The sequence below is a fragment of the Leucopleurus acutus genome (assembly GCF_964270905.1).
Source record: "Leucopleurus acutus genome assembly, chromosome: 3".
In the NCBI taxonomy this organism is placed as follows: Eukaryota; Metazoa; Chordata; class Mammalia; order Artiodactyla; family Delphinidae; genus Leucopleurus; species Leucopleurus acutus.
Window position 1 is genome coordinate 38,343,895 of NC_139145.1, and position 20,118 is coordinate 38,364,012.

Genomic DNA, 20,118 nt, shown 5'->3' on the forward strand with positions numbered 1-20,118 from the left:
AGACTTGCTTTTATCTAACACACATCACAAAAGGTTTTAACATACCTCCTATATCAGGTCGAAGTTTATTATCATATCCTTCCAGGAGGTTGTTTAAGATGACAGTGACATCACCCTCCGGAACCTTTGGAGTCAAGACCCATGTTTTGTTAGAAGCATAATCTTCATAGTCATCATCAGATTTTTGGCTAGTGAGGCTAAGAAAACAAAATATTGGTCAAGAAACATAAAGACTCCATCCAAGTTGACTTTTACTCACAGACCACTGGTAGGAAAGGAGCAATGAACAGGATGATAGGAATGCGTTACACTGGATTACAGTGAAGATTCTCAGCTGAGGGTTAGTCTAGCTAATTAAATTTTAAAGATGTAGATTAAAACCTATTAAAGTATACTATTCAGTTTTCCAGAATGCTCTGTCCTCCCATCTATAAGTATACCATGTTTTACCAGTTACTTTTGCCTTTTCCATAGTTGATGTTCTTCCTGTCCACCTGCCCAACTTTACAAAGAACTTATAAAAAAACAAACACGGGCTTCCCTGGTGGCGCAGTGGTTGAGAATCTGCCTACTAATGCAGGGGACACGGGTTCGAGCCCTGGTCTGGGAGGATCCCATATGCCGCGGAGCAACTAGGCCCGTGAGCCACATCTACTGAGCCTGCGCGTCTGGAGCCTGTGCTCCGCAACAAGAGAGGCCCGTGCACCGCGATGAAGAGTGGCTCCCGCTTGCCACAACTAGAGAAAGCACTCGCACAGAAACGAAGACCCAACACAGCCAAAAATAAAAATAAATAAATTAAAAGAAGGCTCAACATTAAAAATAAACAACTCTGGCCTGAATCATAAAAAAAAAAAAAACACAACTATTTTTCTGAAAGCAATGCTTAAATGATCATAATGTGGTCTAGGAGTTCAGGCATAATGTCTACTTCTTCCTCCATTGAGAATTTAACTTGCTCCAACCTATTAATGAAAGTAAGAGTAAGTAATTAGATTCATTCCCACAAACTGCCAGACAAGTCTCTCCCCCCTCAACTGAACTACTAAGGAGAGGCTCAGTCTTGCTGCCTTTCCTTCTTCCAGGGTGTGTGTATGTGTTTTTTTTTTTTTTTTTTTTTTCCCCTCACTTGCACTGAAAGCAAGGGCGGTTCATTTATCTTTGATTGTTAAGAACCTGGTACTATGAAGAAAGATGTAGCTGTAGACTTTAAACCACTCTTTATTACAGCAAAAGCTCCTGAGCTAGAAACTCACACTAATGGTTAATGTACTACAATCATAGAAGTGAAATGACCTATTTTGAATAATCAAAAAGTGACATAATAATCTATGATTCAGTTTTCTATGCCAAAACCTGTCAGAAAAGCCACAATGGGACCAGAAACTAAGGCTGATTTTGGAAGGATACTGGAATTCCTATAGTTTGCTTCTCCCCTGCCCCAAACTCCATCCTCTTCCCCTCCACACACAAAATGATTTTATTTGCCAGATCTGGGGGCAATGTAAAACCTTGCAAAAGCTGCCATTTTAATTTTTATCAATATTCAGTAAATACTGGTTACTTTTGTTGCTTATGGTGAAATAAAAAAATACAAAATAAAGTTTCTCATCCCATTTCTCATCTTCAGTTTATTTTCTTGACGATATGGTAAGAAAGAATCTTGTCAGAAATCTAATCACTGCCACAGTACCCCGAACATGTATCATATTCTCAAACCATATATTACACTCAATTATACTCATTTGTCAAGATAGATAAATATATACATATATAACATATGTATATGTATAGATAAATAGATAGATGACTAAATATGGTAGGAGAAAGCTGATTATGTGATTAATCTGGTTTGAGAATGAGGATGGGAGATGAAATTTTAAAAGTAATCACTGGCATGAATCAAGTTAGTAAGCAAGTAATCTTTTTATTCCTTTAAAGCTTTATGAATAGGAAACATAAAAACTGAGTCACACATTTGCATAAAACCTGACATAGCCAGTCTTATATCTTGCACTTCAGTTAACATAAGAACTTTAAACAGAATTTGAATTTCGTAGAGCACCCCTAGAGGGTATGTATGATGGGCTGGACAAAGCTTCAACCACCCCTCAAAGAGAATTACTTCAATGCAGGCAGAGAGCAGTTGTATGATACGAAAATTCCTCTTAAGCCTCAATTCATTATTTCTCTAGAGCACTGATGAACTCTGTGTAATAGAGTTCTAATCCTATGACCTAAATCTTACTGCTTCTTCCTCCTTTGAGAAGTTAGCTTGCTCCAACCTATTAATGAAAGTAAGAGACTGATAATTAGATTCACTCCCACAAACTGCCAGACTGGCATGAATCAACTTAGTAAGCAAGTAATCAATTCATCATTTCTCTAGAGCACTGATGAACTCTGTGTAATAGAGTTCTAATCCTATGACCTAAATCTTACTAGTTTAAGAAGAAAAAAAAAGTTATCTGACAAAGGAATTTTCAAATCCCCCTGATAACTCATTGAGAAAAGAACGTAGTTGGCCCACTGGATGTTGGATGTCATCATTATGAAATTTTATCACTGTTTAATTTGTTCAGGCAAAAGTGCCTTTTCAAAAAAATCTCAACTTCTTCCTTCCTTTCTCTCTGTCTCTGTCCTTCCCCTTCCCCCTTCCCTCTTTCCCTCTCCGATAAAAGCATCCTATTAAAGTTTCTTCAAGGAAAGGGAATATATATTAAACAGTTTGGTATGCTTGTTCATTGCACTTCCTCATACTAACAAATAAATAATCCAAGTGTGATGGTGCCATGTTACCATTATTACTATTTTCTGGCAGACCAGGAGGGAAAATACATTAAGTGAAAAGAAAAGGGATACTTCTGGGACTTCCCTGTTGGTGCAGTGAATAAGACTCCATGCTCCCAGTGCAGGGGACCCAGGTTTGATCCCTGGTCAGGGAACTAGATCCCACATGCTTGCTGCAACTAAGAGTTTGCATGTCACAACTAAGGAGCCCACATGCCACAACTAAGGTGCTGGCAAGCTGCAACTAATTTCCTACTTTAGTTCTTCTGACTCTGAATCTCTCTGTTGTAAATTAGATTTTTAATTTTAATCTTTACATTTTTATGCATGATTTGAATTTATGCATGATTACAAACATGTAATGAGTTCATGTTTATAATCAGAAACAAAAATCAATTTTATTTAAGAATAAAGAAGCTTTTAAAAACAAACAAATACTGAAGAGATGTGCAGTGAGAGGTTGCTCACAATTAGAAGATTTTACTTGAATTTTGGTACATATTTTGGATATTTGTCACTGTGAAGATTAATCATGCAGTTTATACAATTTTAATCCAGGTATTTCATATTTTCACGGATTCAATAAGCTATGAGTTTTGTAGGAAGAAAAATCTAGTCACTGTACTCTCCTAGGGTAGTATAACAACAAACATCTGGGTGAGAAACAAAAACATTTGTCTTTTCATTTGGGTATCTTCAAATCCATTGGTGTTTGGTATCATAAACACAGAATATATATTTTTCTTTCTCTGCCTACCATCTTTTCTTCTCTCCAACTCCTAAACCAATATTGGGCATGGCTTATTCCTTCTAAGTTTTCAATTTTCAACACAAGAATCACCTTCTGAATAGGAGTAGAGGTCATTCCTGTTCTATCTACCTTTGTCACCCACCTGACCCTTTATATGTTCTAGCCAGTCCTTTGACTGATTCATAGCATTTGTTACAATGTATGTTTACTGACTTGCTTATTGTTTGTTTCCATTACTAAACTATAAATTCCATGAATGCATGGAATTTACAATTAAAATTTGTGAAAAGAATCTTTTTTTTTTTTTGCTAACTACTTTTCCTAAGATAAATAATATTACCAACAACGGCTATTGTTGAATATTTACCATGTTCTACAGATAACTTTAAAGACTTCACATACATTCTCCCACTTAATCTTTAAAACACTGATATTCCTACAATTATTTCCACTTCGCAAATGAAGAAAAACGATGATATTTACCAATAGTCATTTTAGTTTGCCAAAACCAAAATGTTTAACCATTATGCTGCTAGGCTTTGAAAAAAGAATTGAGACCAAAGAATCTGTGACTGTACATTCATCAAAAAAATAAGATCATCTAAACCAAATGGCTGCTCAAGCTCATTTTCCCTTAGGACAATAAATTAGTTTATGCCTGAGTTCAATAAAAGTAAGGCACCTTCAGCACAAAGTTAATAACATTCAAATTTCATAAACTTGCCACTGCAGATACCAATGATTTGATCTCCCCACACTGAGGAATAGAAGCAGAGCTTGTAATTTAACTTAATGGATGTGTTCAGCTGCCTCACTTAAACTCTTTCATGACTTGGAAAGCAATGCACACTGCAAGGGTAAGGCATAAGCTAGTTCATTTCAAAGAATGTCTTCCAGGCACAGCAAAAGGTGGACTTTGGTATAAAGTATAGGAACAGCTATGCTAGGTGAGTATATATCCTCAGAGGGCACAGGGGACTTACAATCTGATCATGGGAGGAGGAGACTTCCTCTGTACTGTCCTGGAGGACCAGGGATTCCTGAGAAACACTGTGGTTTAGTGAGTAGGAGCACTGGGGCACAAGTTACTCTTTCATACACAGCCTTTAGTGGCCTATGGGATTCTATTATCCCCTATTAAGGACATGTAAGAACCTGTGCAGAACTTGTTGGGAAGGGTGCTCTACGCACAGGTGAGTATGTCAGTGTGTACATGCACAGAGGGTAGAGGGCAGGGGGGGGTAAATTCTAACTATCGATTCTGGGTGAATTATTCTGCCTACAATGATCCCCTTAGCTCACACCTCGTTCAATTTTTTTTTTTTTTTTTTTTTTTGCGTTACGCGGGCCTCTCACTGCTGTGGCCTCTCCCGCTGCGGAGCACAGGCTCCGGACGCGCAGGCCCAGTGGCCACGGCCCACAGGCCCAGCCGCTCCGCGGCACGAGGGATCCTCCCAGACCGGGGCACGAACCCGTGTCCCCTACATCGGCAGGCGGACTCCCAACCACTGCGCCACCAGGGAAGCCCCCTCGTTCAATTTTTTGATAATTAGGTCAACAGCTGTTGGTAAGTGTGTTTATTTGACTGAGTCAATTATCAGATTATATATTCCTATGTATGAAATGCAAACAGCTTATTAGCAATTGCCAATGACCCGTATCAAATCAATTTCTCTGGGGGTTTATTAGCTAAGATGAATTTTTTTTGCAAGTATCAAAACATTCAAACTAAATTGGGAGGGATATATAACTTTAAAGCTTAATGTAGGATAAGCCTCATGGTGCTTTGATTCAGCTTCTCAATTATGTATTTAAAAACTCAGACTCTTGGGCTTCCCTGGTGGCGCAGTGGTTGAGAGTCCGGCTGCCGATGCAGGGGACGCGGGTTCGTGCCCTGGTCCGTGAGGATCCCACATGCCGCGGAGCGGCTGGGCCCGTGAGCCATGGCCGTTGGGCCTGCCTGTCCGGAGCCCGTGCTCCGCAGCGGGAAAAAAAAAAAAAAAAAAACCAAAAACCTCAGACTCTTTCTGTCTCACCCTTCTGTCCTTCATGCTATCACCCTCAACCCAAAGATGGCTTAAAATGTACAGTCACAAGATGCTAGCAACAACTCCTTACCTCTATGCTTCCTTGTTTATATCCATGAAAACAGAGATAAACTCTTCCAATTTACTTTTCTAAAAGTCCCCAGAGGGTCTCATTTTGTGAATCACTGGCCTGAATACATATGAATTCATACATATGAAGCCATGTCTATAGCTAGAGGGTGGGACTCTGTTCATTATTTTAGTATAATTATATATCCTACCACTAGTGTCAAAGATGAAATCGACATCCCCAAAAGCATGTGGACTTCACAGAGAGCAAATGAAAACTGGGATATTTAAGATAAGGAGGGAAAATGTGGAGAAGAGAACCACAGCAGTCACTAGGAACAGAGGGTGTAAATAGGAAAAAAACATATCAGGTCATGTTCTAGGCATATCATTGAAGTCCATTTTCCTACAGTTGGTGCCCTCACTGCATTTGCTGTTGCTGTTGTTGTGTATTTGTTTTAACTCACTCATAAATAAAAGTGGGAGAATGTGGAGTGGCTAGCATTCATACACTGCTGGAAGGAAAACATTTTGGCATTATATTCTAATGATGAACACCTGTGTATCCTATTAACCAGCAAGTGCATCCCTAGATTTATTCCGAAAAGAAATGCACGCACACATCTACCCCAAGACATGTACAAGAATGTTCACAGTTGAATTATTGGTGATACAAATCTATATAACCTAAATCAATAGTAGAATGAATAAATAAATTATGGCATATTTACATAATGAAACACTATACAACAAACTAGTGAACTACCACTACATGCAGCAACATAAATCTGAAAAATAAGCATTTGAGCAAAAGATGCAACACATACACCCAAGACACACACACATACGCTGTGTTTCTGTTTGTATAAAATTTAGTATCAGATAAGATTCAACTATGGAGGTCAAAGTCAGAACAGTGATTACTTTGAGGGAGAAGAAAGTAGATAGAAATCAGTAGGGAGTTGAGGATGTCTTCTGGGGTGTTGGCAATATTTATTTCCAGAAATGGTGGGTGGTAACATGGGTTTTTATTTCAATTAATGACGATGCACTGGTCCATATTTATGTACTTATGTACTTTGTATACATTTTATTTCACAATAACAACAAAAAGAGTGTTTAAAATTTTGGTTTAGACTTGAATGTTAATAGCAAAATAATAGGCAAGAAATATCTGTCTTCAACAAGAAATATCTGTCTTCAACAGTGTTGTTTCCCAAAACTTTGCAAGTGTCTGGTGCTTGACAAAACACCCAATGAATACTTTTTCAAAATACTGAATGAATCAGTGAGAGTATAGATTATTTTTAAAGGTTCAATATTTGTGAAAATTAACTTGGTAAAACTCACTCTTTACAAATGTGCATATGTCACAGTTATAGGTAATATTAAAATGAACTGCCTATATAAAATGCCATCCAGCAATCGTCATCACTCTCGTCATTAAATGCTATCGATTCCTTGCATATGAAAACTCAAATAACATATATTGAAAATATTGATATTTAGGGAGGTTAAAAAGGAAAAAAGGCCAAGGTTAACCCAAGAAAGCAATTCTAAAGTCATGTTAACTGTCTATGGCTGTCAGAATAAAAATAAAATTGTTGATGCTAAATTGTGGTAAGAAAGACATATCAATGCATACAGGAATTCTTATGTCATAAATAATAATACATTTTGGTAATGACAATGATGATTGTTAAACTGACACATTCTTAATTTAATCCTTTACTTATAAAGCACTTTTATGTGATAATTTACAAAATGATAAAAAATAATAATCTCAGAGAGCGGCCAAGATGGCAGAGTAGAAATACCCTGGGCTCACCTCCTCTCACGAGCACACCAAAATCATGACTATCTGCAGAACAACCATCGATGAAAAAGACTGGAACCTACCAGAAAAGACCTTCTCCAACTAAAGACATAAAGAAGGAACCACAATGAGACAGGTCGGGGGGAGGACTCACAATATAATCAAATCATATACCCCCTAGTTGGGCGACCCATGAAGTAGAGAAAAATTATATTGCAGAGGTTCTTCCACAGAAGTGAGAGTTCTGAGCCCCACGTCAGGCTCCCCAGCCCAGGGGTCTGGTAGCTGGAAGATGAGCCCCCGGAGCATTTGGCTTTGAAAGCCAGCAGGGCTTTGCAGGAGCCCCACAAGACTGGAGGAAACAGAGACTTTACTCTTAAAGGTGCACACTAAACCTGATGCACACTGAGATCCAGGACAAAAGCAGTAATTTGAGAGCACTGTGGGCCAGACCTAAGCTGCTGGTCTTGGAAAGTCTCCTGGGGGGAAGGGGGTGCTGTGGCTCACCCTGGGGACATAGACACTGACATCAGATGTATTGGGGAACACAGCAGCTGCCACAGCTCATTGGCACCAAGACCTGGCCCTACCCAGGAACCTATAAGTGCCAGTGCTGTAACGCCTCAGGCCAAACAACTAACTGGTTGGGAACACAGCCCCACCAGTGGCAGACAGGCTACCTAAAGACTAAAGAGCCCACATCCACCTCTAGACACGCCCCTAGACATGGGCACAGGTCACTAGAGGGCCAAGACCCAGCTCTACCCACCAGTGGGCAGGCACTGGCACCTCCTGCCAGGAAGCCTGCACAAGCCTCTAGATCAACCTTACCTGCCAGGGGGCAGACACCAGAAGTAAGAAAATTATGATCCTACAATACAGTTCAGACCCTACCCTGGGACCAGCTGGGCCCTGGCTCTGCCCACTAGCAGGCCAACGCAACCTTCAGGACACCCCAGCGGTGTGTGTCAGAAACCGCACCCACTACCAAAGATCTGAAATGAGCTCTGGGACCCCTGGGCCCTGCAGCCAGATTCCAGGAACCAGCTCTGCCTGCCAGAAGTCCAGCACTAACCCCAGGACCTGGCTTCACCTGCCAGTGGGTAGGCAATGGCCCCAGAATCTCTGACACCCTGACTTTGCCTACCAGTGAGCCAGCACTAGCCCTGTGGCCCCCTAGGGTTCCTCAATCAGCCACCATGTGACCAGGCCCCACTAAACAGCAGCCGGCAGCATCCATGCAAGGCAGGGCCTGGCAACCAACCAGACTAAGGACCAACCAAGCCTACAAGACAGCCCACATAGTCAGCCTGCCACAGTAGAAGGACCCAAGCAGCCCTCTTAGGGGGAACCACCAGAGCATATAGTTTGGGTGCTGAGAGGGGAGTGTACTGCTAGGACTCATAGGACGCCTCCTACAGAAACATAACTAATCTACCACAGACATAAAAATACAAATAGCAACTTAGACAAAATGAGACGTCAGAGGAACATATTCCAGATGAAGGAATAAGACAAAACCCCAGAAGAAGAAGCAAAGTGGAGATAGGCAGTCTACCTGAGAAAGTGTTCAGAGTAATGATCTAAAGATGATCAAAGACAGGTTCCAAAAAATTACACACATTCAAGTTACCAATTCTCAACCTGTCTAAAAACCAAATACCCCTTCAAATAGATACAGTCCACCCTATTCTATTTAAATATTTTTGTTTTATTTTATAGAAATTATTTTGCTGAATTCACAAACAGAATTTGATTAAAGAAGAACTTTTTGTCCTGTGGTGTGTTTTGGTTACTTTTTTTTTTTCTCCTTTTAAGGACTGCATATTAAAGTTAATTCTGTGCATAGCATGCTTAGATACTGAATTCAGGAGTTCACTCACATTGAGTTTTTGTGCACAGAGAGATTTGACCTTTGGCCCTTTACTAAAGATTTAGGGAAAAACAGGATTGTTAACACTGTAAAAGTTTCCTAACGTAATCAATCTTGTACTTTTTGTATGTTTTTTATATACATGTATATTTAATAAGCACAAGCTTGGTTGTATTTTTTACAGTTCAGTTAGCAGGAAAATGTTTTGTTAAAAAGGCTACAGTTGGAATTGAACAAAGCAGAAACGAAACTGAGAACTGTGTTATTTTGTGATTAAAAGGAGCAGGTATCTAAAGAAAAAAAAAAAAAGATGATCAAAGAACTCAGGAAGAGAATGGATGCATAGAGCGGGAAGTTAGCTTTTAACAAAGAGTTAGAAAATATGCAGAACAGAGATGAAGACTACAATAACTGAAATGAAAAATACACTAGAAGGAAAAATAATATTCTCAATTTTTTGCTTGTGTACACTCTGCCACAGGTAGGAAGTGGTAAAGTGTACAATGGCTTCAAAATCTGAATTATCCTGGGGAAACTGAGACAACTTATCTTGTACACTGTACACCAAAGTAGAATTTTTAGAAGGCAGTTACCTGAATTGGGGCCCCAAGTATGTTGGTCTCATGCAGTAATTTTTTTTCCTACAAGATAACAGAACTTAGATACTGTACTTGCATTGTTGTTGAACTATTACAACACGGTGACAAACTAGCCAGCACAGCTTTTGGGGCTGCTCTCTCTCACTCTAGAAACACAAATGAAGTTTGCATATCTTGCTATCTATCTATCTATCTATCTACTTATTTATTTATGGCTGTGTTGGGTCTTCGGTGCTGAGTGCTGGCTTTCTCTAGTTGCGGCGAGCAGGGCTACACTTTGTTGCAATGCGCAGGCCTCTCATTATGGTGGCTTTTTTTGTTGCCTTCATGGGCTCTAGATGCACGGGCTTCAGTAGTTGTGGCACATGGGCTCAGTAGTTCTGGCTCGTGGGCTCTAGAGCGCAGGCTCTGTAGCTGTGGCGCACGGGCTTAGTTGCTCCGTGGCATGTGGGATCTTTCCGGACCAGGACTCAAACCTGTGTCTCCTGCATTGGCAGATGGATTCTTAACCACTAAGCCATCAGGGAAGCCCTCTTGCTACTTTCTGACTATTGACATCCAAGACCAATTTTAACCACAGAAGATATGCAAAACATAAAGCTACTGTCAGAGAAGAATATAATTATTTACCATCGAGAAATAGTCCAAAAAGGAAATACTTTGAATTTCTTTATTTATATGATTACTATCATTCACTAAGAATGTACAATGTCCAGCACACACTGAATGTCTGATGCTGGATACAGACCAGTTGTTCTTACCCTGGCTGCATGTTAAAATTACCTAGAGGGCTTTTAAAAAAAATAATAATAATACCAGGGCTTCCCTGGTGGCACAGTGATCGAGAGTCCGCCTGCCGATGCAGGGGACACGGGTTCGTGCCCCAGTCCGGGAGGATCCCATGTGAGAGGCCCGTGTACCACAAAAAAAAAAAAAAAAAAAAAAAAAAAAATTCCAGTGCTGAAGGCTTACCTCTTAAGTTACTAATTTAATTAGACTAGGATTAGACCAAGCCATTGACATTCAGCTAAATCTAAGGTGTAGCCAGGATGAAGAGTTACTGCAAGAAAACATGACTCAGTTGCTTGAACTTTCTTTTCTGAATAAATAGCACGTTGGTAACTGCTCTCAAGCGAGTCAAATAAATGTCACTTACTATAGTGTTTCAAGGTATACTGGAAATTCAAATTAGCATCATTTGCAATTAAGAGCCTATGTCCTATTAAGATAACTTCATATCAGTGCTTCCCAAAGTCTGGGACACCTGATGCTAGTACCCAAGACAATTTTAAGTGTCACATATGCATAGCATTAAAGCACATTGAAATTCATAATTAGAAAGTTTTTCTCTTTTAAATTTTCTTTCCACTCATCCAATCATATTAAAGACAAAGTCTTAGTTACAACCATGTTCTCCAATTCGCTAACCTACTTTCTAAAGAAGAACAACAACAAACTTAGCACCTCTGGTAGACAATAATGTATAACTGAAACTGATAACATTGTTCTGGCTTCACTGTATTTACTTTGCAGTTTTCTTCTGTTATGAAAAATGAAACTGATTTTCTGGGCTTAATTACTTTTAAGTTTATTAAATAAAATAATTAGATTTAAAAGACATTGGCTGGGACTTCCCTGGCAGTCCAGTGGTGAAGAATACTCCATGCTTCCACTGCAGGGGTCATGGGTTCGATCCCTGGCCAGGGAACTAAGATCCCACACATGCTGCATGGCACGGCCAAAAAAACTCATTAATTAAAAAAAAAAGACATTGGTTTATGAAAAATATTAAGTAAAAAAATAACCAAGTGTCACTTCGATGTGGCAAAAATCATGAAGGTGGTTGAATCTGGGGAACAATGCCTTGTGAATCTAGATTCCTCATTCCTTCAGTTAATCAGCCTGTATATGAGACTCTTTTGTTCAAGTACAGTTGCAGATGGAAAGATGTGCAAAGTACAATGCTGATATCAAAACACCTCTCATCTATTTGGAGAGACAAACAAATATCTGAATAGCTAGAAAAAATGCAACACTTATTAACAGCACAAGGCAATAAGAAAAACATTGTCACACGGTAGAACGTGACTAATCTGTTTGCCAGCACCTCCAACTTGATATGAATGAAGGTTATTTCTATCAGCATGCCTCTGTAATCAGTTCCAAAACTCAACTTCTATGGTAAGAATAATATTTTTTCTCTAGAGCATAAAACGTTTTGGGGAAATTATAAAACTTTTCATTCCTCTTCGAGCAAAATAGAAGGTAAAATATATAAACATGCAAAATTGTCCACTTATTTACAAGGGAGCAACAGGTGGGTAAGAGAACAAATGTGTATTTTCTCATAGTCCATGAACAAGAGGTCAAACTGTTCCAAATTTAGTATAAAGGTCATCGAGAGCCAGTTTATAAAAATGAAGCCTGATTATATTGCATGCAATATCAACATATATTCAGATGTATATTCAAGTGTATCAAACTCAAGTGAACTTTAGATGTATTGAAAATTCACATCACTATAGTCTGTTCTATCATAGCAAGAAATGAAATATTCTGATTTTGCTAAAATATAGATGTTTGAAACTATGGAACAAATTTGGTCAGGTGGCTGACTGAATTTTCATTTTCATGTAGGAATTTTATCAATATGTGTCCATCTGAGTGACCATGATTCTGGGAATTTTTCTTTCTCTACATTTTTTCTTTTCTTTTCCCTTGTTTCTTTTCTAGAAGATCATGCTGTAGTCTTTAAGTTCAAGTCATACAAATTTGACATTTGTTCCTGTGGTGTGGCCACTTTTAGAAGATTATTCTTAAGTTTTCATTATTTGACTCTTCCTGGATAAAACATTTTCTGAAAATCAGTGTGTTATCAATCACTTGAAAAAGTAAATCAAGTCTTATGTTTCAGTTTTGTCGCTCTCATTTTTCTTCCTCCTCATTCCCTCTACCTTCATTATATCAATAGTCCATCTTTATCTCTACATAAATTTACGTAACTAAGAATTATGAATACTCCAGATCATAGAAGTTGTGTATTTATTCACTCACTTGTGATTATTCACAGATATCTCCTATGAGCTAAACACCATTCTCAGCACGTGGAATTATTACTTTTTTTTCCTATGAAAATATGGTAGATGTTTTTTAAAAAGTTCTGTGCTGGCAGTGAGCATAAGTAAGTATTCTATGGATGTATTTTAGAAAGTCCAAAATTACTTTTGTTCTTAGAATTCTGGAACAATGTAAAAAAAAAATCCCAATGGATTTGAAATCATCTTAACTTCACCCGAAGTTTAAGCGTGTTTTAAATCAGCATGCTGGTTTCATAAAAAAACTAAAAGTTTGTATAATAGAAAAAAGGTCAGTTTGTGTCATTCATATTTTTGCAAATTTAGATCCCTGTCACACGATAGCTTAAATGCTTTAAATGATAAAGAATTCACATTACAAAGAAAATACCTTAAGGGAATAACAACTTACTGTCTTTTCTCAGTAGTATATTTTTACCTTTTTCAAGAGACTGCAAACCTATTGCACAAATTAAAAAAGGAGCTCCCACAGAATCCATGCTTCTCCCTGCATCTTCCCTATCATTATTCTTTCCACTCTTTCCAGTATCCTCAGGTACATGATCACAAGTAATATCAAAGCAGATCTCATAACCATTAAGAAACTTCTGATTGGGCTTCCCTGGTGGCGCAGTGGTTGAGAGTCCACCTGCCGATGCAAGGGACGCGGGTTCGTGCCCCGGTCTGGGAAGATCCCACATGCCGTGGAGCGGCTGGGCCCGTGAGCCATGGCCGCTGGGCTTGCGCGTCCAGAGCCTGTGCTCCGCAACGGGAGAGGCCACAACAGTGAGAGGCCCACGTACCAAAAAAAAAAAAAAAAAAAAAAAAGAATAAAACTGATGGTATTATATGAAGTATTTCCCAGAATTCAAAATATTCACTATGGCCTCAAAGTTGTACCACAGGAAGCAGTTTTCTGACTCCCAAATCCTATATCCTGACTTTTTCATCCATGATCACTGACCTCCAGCCATGTGGAGGTCAGGGCCCTTGCAATCTGCTGTTACCTATAATGAGAGAGGTCTTCCCTTCAATCTTTTCATGGCTGAATTTTTTTAATACTCTTATAATCTCAACTTCTTATCCATTACTCAGAGTGGCCTTTCCTGAGTATTCTATCTAAAACAATTTTTTCTTTTCTCCATCATAGCACAACTTTTAGTTATTCAACATTTACCACAATTTGAAATTTGTTTGTTTACTATCTGCCTGTCCCTAGACTGCAATGTCTAAGAGGATTAAGATGTCTGTATTTCTTCCTGTTTTATCTCCAGTCCCTAGTACAGTGCCAAACAAGTATTAGGAATGCAATATCTATTTATTTATGGCAGAAAGGCAGGAAGCCCTCATAGGAAATTTGTCTTCCTTCATAGGAAGGAGGAAATTTGTCTACTTTACATTTATTTTCATTCTGCATTTAACATAGTACTTGAAAGCTCAACAAGAGTCAAATGATATCCCATGTTAGCCAGTTTCAAGGGGAAAATGGACAGAATCACATGGATATGTGGATTTAAAAAATGGTTGAGTGTAAAATGTCTATCTGGTTACACAAATTTACTTAGATCAGAGGCAATAAGTGAAACAAATCAATATATATGTAGGATATTGTCTATAAGAATATATATCAAAGTATGGTTATAATATATGATATATATAATGTAGTATTATGTTTTTAAAAGCATGTCTTTATTCTAAAATATACATTCCACAAGTACCAGGACTGTGTTTGCCTTGTTCAATGCTATAGCTTCTGCATGTTGCATAGTGCCAGGAACACAGTCACTGGGGATTAAACAAAATGTGATTCACAAGATAGCAATTCAGGACACTACTGAGGTCACCTGAGTCAGAGTGTATAACCGCTATCTTGAAACTTCTGCTTTATGTACATCTTCATTTTTCTGAAATATTTCATTGATACTTAAACATCTATTAAGAATGTGCTTGGGAGATTACTTATAGTCTGAAGTCAAGGAGAAGGCAGGTGCATAGAAGGGTGATTAATTGGAAAGGGCAGAAGAAAACCTCCAAGTGTGATGGAAACCAATATATATTGGAAACTAATATATGTATGTATATATATATATGGGTGGCGGTGATACCGGTGTACACATTTGGAAAAGATTTTATCTAACTCTACACTTAAACACTCAACAGTTATTGAATCTAAATTATGTCCTTATTTAGGAAAATATTTGTTAGGAAAAATGTCTCTCTGCTATGTGGTGAATAAATCAGAAGGTAGCAAAACTGGCATCAGAAAGGTACTTTAGGTGGCTGATGCAGTAACCTAGGTGACAGAGGATGTTGGATTTCACTCTATTATCAGATCCATAAGGCACACACAAAAAATGAAGACTCAGTTATGACCTTGAATAGAAAAATATCAGTTCTCTCTTTTTTTGCATATAGTTAAAGAAGCTGTCTTCAGGAAGAAGTCCCATGTGTCACCACATATTTTATTGTTATTGGGACCTAATCCACACGTGTTAGGAATTTTATCAAGTTTTTAGTATTGATCTAAAATGAATGAACAGTATAGTCATTCCAGAAACTTACGGACCTTTATCCAATTTTCTCATCTTACACAAATTAAGACAGGGGACTAGAGAATTACTGAATTTTTATTAAGAAACCCCTCTCCTGTACTTTACCCAAATTTAGCGTTTAACAGGGGTGGAGAGACTATTTGTGTCTCTAGGAATATCCCCAGGAAATAAATAATGACCCTGAGGTAGTAACAAAAACAAAAACAACATGTAAGAGAAGTTTACTATGTGCCATGTACTATGTATTATGTCAATTGCTACTCAAAAGTAGCTTTTGAAGAATTATTATCTTCCTTTTTTTATATGAAGATACTAAGGATGAATGCAGTTAATAAATTTACTGAGGGCCATCAAGTAGTAAATGTCAAGGGTAGAAATATGAATCCTGGTCAAGTATGGCTCCATAGCTTATGCTCTTAAGGACTACACGATTCTGTAGGATTTGTTTGTTTTTTTTTGTTTTGGTCACCAGCCATATATGCTGAACTTAGAGTGAGGTACTATGGAAAAGATTCTTTTTTCCTTTTTTTAAAAATTTATTTATTTATTTATATTTTTGGGGCTGTGTTGGATCTTCATTGCTGAGCATGGGCTTTCTCTAGTTGCGGCGAGCGGGGGCTACTCTTCATTGCGGTGTGCAGGCTTCTCATTGTGGTGGCTTGTCTTTGTTGCATAGCACAGGCTCTAGGCGCATGTGCTTCAGTAGTTGCGGCACGTGGGCTCATAGTTGTAGCTCGCGGGCTCTAGAGCGCAGGCTCAGTAGTTGTGGCACATGGGCTTAGTTGCTCCGCGGCATGTGGGATATTCTCGGACCAGGGCTCGAACCCATGTCCCCTGCATTGGCAGGCGGATTCTTAACCACTGTGCCACCAGGGAAGTACCTTTTTTTCCTTTTTTAAGAGAAGATAAATTTCAGGGAAAAGGAGATGCAGTTTTTATTATTTAATTAAACAGTAATTATTGAACATTTATTAGAAGCAAGACACTTCTCTAAAAGCCTGGAGTATAACAGTGGAAGAAACAGCATCTCTGCTCTCATTAATCCTGGATTCTAGCTGAAGAAGACAGAAAATAATAAATCAGTAAGCTACCTAATAAAAAAATTTCTACTTAATTACTGAAGACTAAGGAAAGGTAAAACACAGAAGAGAATAAGTGGAATTGTGAGTATAGGGTTGAGGGACATTTGCAGTATTACACTGAGTAATCAGTGTAGGCACTGAGAAGGCAATATTTGAGCAAAGATTTGAAGAAGGTGAATTAACTAGTGGATATCAGGAAGAAATGAATTGCACGGGTAACGTAATATTAAATATACTTTCCCCATTGTTATCATAACTGATGTCCCAGCACTGAGAAAAATAAGTAAGAAGTGTTATATTCTCATTTAACACAAATGTGGTAGGCTGCCAAGAAGAGGCAGAACTTGCTAGAGAAGGCCAAAAACCAGTCCTGGGTTCTTTTTCCTTTACCCACTTTGGGGCTGTAAAATAGGAGTCTCAGGATTCAATAAGAGAGCAGTTCTTATGGAAAAAGTTTTTTGGCCTAAGTGTAGAAAGAACAGTGCAGTTTCACATCCCCTCCTCACAGTGATACATGTTCCACCTCCACCTCAAGGCAACTAGAAAACAAAGTCAAGAAACCACTCATTGATGTCTACCATTTAGGGGAGACTAACAGGGGTAATTGCTATCTCTACCCAAAACAGAAAACTTACATATCTGCTTCTTAATGCTGTTTGAACACAGGGTAGATAGAGAATTCTTAGCAAAATTTGGCCTGTGGTCTCTAATTTAAGCAGTCCAAATGACTAATGTAGCCTGATTTTTTCCTGGAAAAGTCTAAAGGTGATAGGCTGGCTTGAACAATCGCAATAGTGAATCTGAGTGAGAAAAGGACCTTCACTTTCTGAAGCTGACAAGCAATTTTCCTGAGTTTGTTTTTCATTCATTCATTCCTCCTGAGCTAAATGGATGCCAGAAAAACAGTCTATTTGGCAAGAAAATGCTAGTAGAAGGTCAGGGTAGATGTGTCTTTAGAGTGGAGCTGAGGGCCTGTCATAAAACATCAAGCCCTCATACAGCATGACCCATGTCAGGGAACAGTGCAATTCTAAAGGTCCCCAGGAGGAGGAAGGAGGAAGAGGGTTAGCTCCACAGAATCCATCCAACCCCCCATGAAAGAATGACTAAACATTTAGGCATTTTTCACCCAGAGAGAACAATAAGATCTTTCCGCAAAGGTAACTGCCCTTCCTCCCTCCACTCTAATCTTGAACAAGCCAAAAGCAGCATAATAAAAAGAGAAGAGGAGCCTAACAAAAAAATGAAGAAAATAGTGTCAGGCAGGCAGCAGAAATCTTAGGTCAGGGCTGATCAGAGAACAGAAAAAAATTTAAAGTGAGTGAGAGTTTGAAGGATCAATTTAGATGAGACTTTAACACCTGAAAATGAGATCATTATAAACTCTAAAATGAATGGAAAATTCATTGCTTTTACGTTAGGTATTGTCCAAGTGTGGGGAAGAGAGATTCAATAGATGACGTTTAAAGAGAATCATAATTTCTAGACCATAGCTATCTATATTCAGCATTTTCAATAAATCAGTTACTGGAAAATTCAGGCATATTTTAAGTATCATTTCATAATAGGAGGCATAAAATTAAAGATTTTTAAATTAATAACATTTAAACATGGCTGTATTTCTGTTACTCACTCTCCACATTTTTAGGGGTGAACATTACATACTGCAATATACCAATATCAATTAAATGTCTTACAGATATAAAACAAATGGTGCTTATAGGGTTAAGGGACTTCCCAAAGATAATTTAGTTTATAAATTATACCATACACAAAAATAAACTCCAAATGGATTAAAGACCTAAATGTAAGACCAGATACTATAAAGCTCTTAGAGGAAAACATAGGCAGAGCACTCTGACATAAGTTGCAGCAATATCTTTTTCGATCCATCTCCTAGAGTAATGAAAATAAAAACAAAAATAAACAAATGGGACCTAATGAAACTCAAAAACTTTTGCACAGCAAAGGAAACCACAAACAAAATGAAAAGACAACCTACAGAATGGGAGAAAATATTTGCTAATGATGCAACCGACAAGGGATTAATCTCTATACAAACAGCTCATGCCGCTCAAAATCAAAAAAACAAACAATGTAATAAAAAAAGCGGACAGAAGACCTAAATAGACATTTTTCCAAAGAAGTTATACAGATGGCCAAGAGGCACATGAAAAATTCTCAACATTGCCAATTATTAGAGAAATACAAATCAAAACCATCAATACAATAAGATATCACCTCACACCGGTCAGAATGGCCATCATCAAAAAATCAACAAACAATAAATGATCTAGAGGGTGTGGAGAAAAGGGAACCTTCCCACACTGTTGGTGGGAATGTAAATTGGTGCGGCCACTATGGAGAACAGTATGGAGGTTCCTAAAAACTAAAAACAGAACTACCTTATGATCTAGCAATTCCACTCCTGGGCATGTATCTGGAAAAAACATGGTTTGAAAGGATGTGTGCACCCCCGTGTTCACTGCAGCACTGTTTACAACAGCCAAGACACGGAAGCGACTTAAATGTCCATTGACAGATGAATGGATAAAGAAGATGTGGTACATATATACAATGGAATATTACTCAGCCATTAAAAAAATGAAATAATGGTATTTATAGCAACATATATGGACTTGGAGATTATCATACTAAGCAAAGTAAATCAGACAAAGACAAATATCATATGCTATTACTTATATGCAGAATCTAAAAACAAATGATACAAATGAACTTATTTACAAAAAACAGACTCACAGACTTAGAGAACAAAGTTATGGCTACTAGGGGGGAAGGGTGGGGGGAGGGATAGATAGGCAGTTTGGGATTGACACGTACACACTGCTAGATTTAAAATAGATAACCAACAAGGACCTACTGCATGGCACAGGGAACTCTGCTCAATATTCTATAATAACCTAAATGGGAAAAGAATTTGAAGAAGAATAGATACTTACATATGTATAACTAAATCACTTTGCTGTACACCTAAAACTAACATAACATTGTTAATCAATGATACTCCAATATAAAACAAAATAAAAAGTAAAAAATAAAATAAAATAATGAAAAATTTACCTGGATGTAGAATAAACTAAAAGTGTCTAAATTTTTATAATTTCTAATAATTTGATTAATAAAGTATGGGTTTATGAAGGTTATGAAGTAATTATTTAAATAATTTAAGTAATTAAATAATTTGTTGTGGAATTTAATGAAGAATAATCAATTTCAAATGTACACTTTTTTAAAATTCAACATTTTTCTGAAAATTGTTGAATTTTAAAATTTAAGAATTTTAAAATTAAAAATTAATTTTAAAATAAAGAATGCAGATTTTTATTAATAAAGTTAAGTTAAAAGGAGGTAATTTAGTTAAATGATAATTTTTACCTGGAATCACTGAGATGTTGTTATTGACTTTAAAAATTATCACTTTAAATTTTCCCTCTAAGAAATACTAAGGAAAATTACTTTTCTAT

General features: G+C 37.7%; 1 protein-coding gene across 4 annotated transcripts in view; it reads right to left on the minus strand.

Annotated features, from left to right (window-relative positions):
• GABRG2 (gamma-aminobutyric acid type A receptor subunit gamma2) overlaps positions 1 to 20,118 on the minus strand; it is a gene marked incomplete at both ends in the record, with an annotated part of 122,413 nt that overhangs the window by 93,925 nt on the left and 8,370 nt on the right. For 3 of the 4 annotated variants that reach the window (XM_082835210.1, XM_082835209.1, XM_082835208.1), the window contains one exon: positions 46 to 197. In XM_082835210.1, coding sequence (XP_082691336.1) covers positions 46 to 197 — 152 coding nt within the window. The remainder of the gene's footprint in view (positions 1 to 45; positions 198 to 20,118) is intronic. The other variant, XM_082835211.1, reaches the window with a different exon arrangement.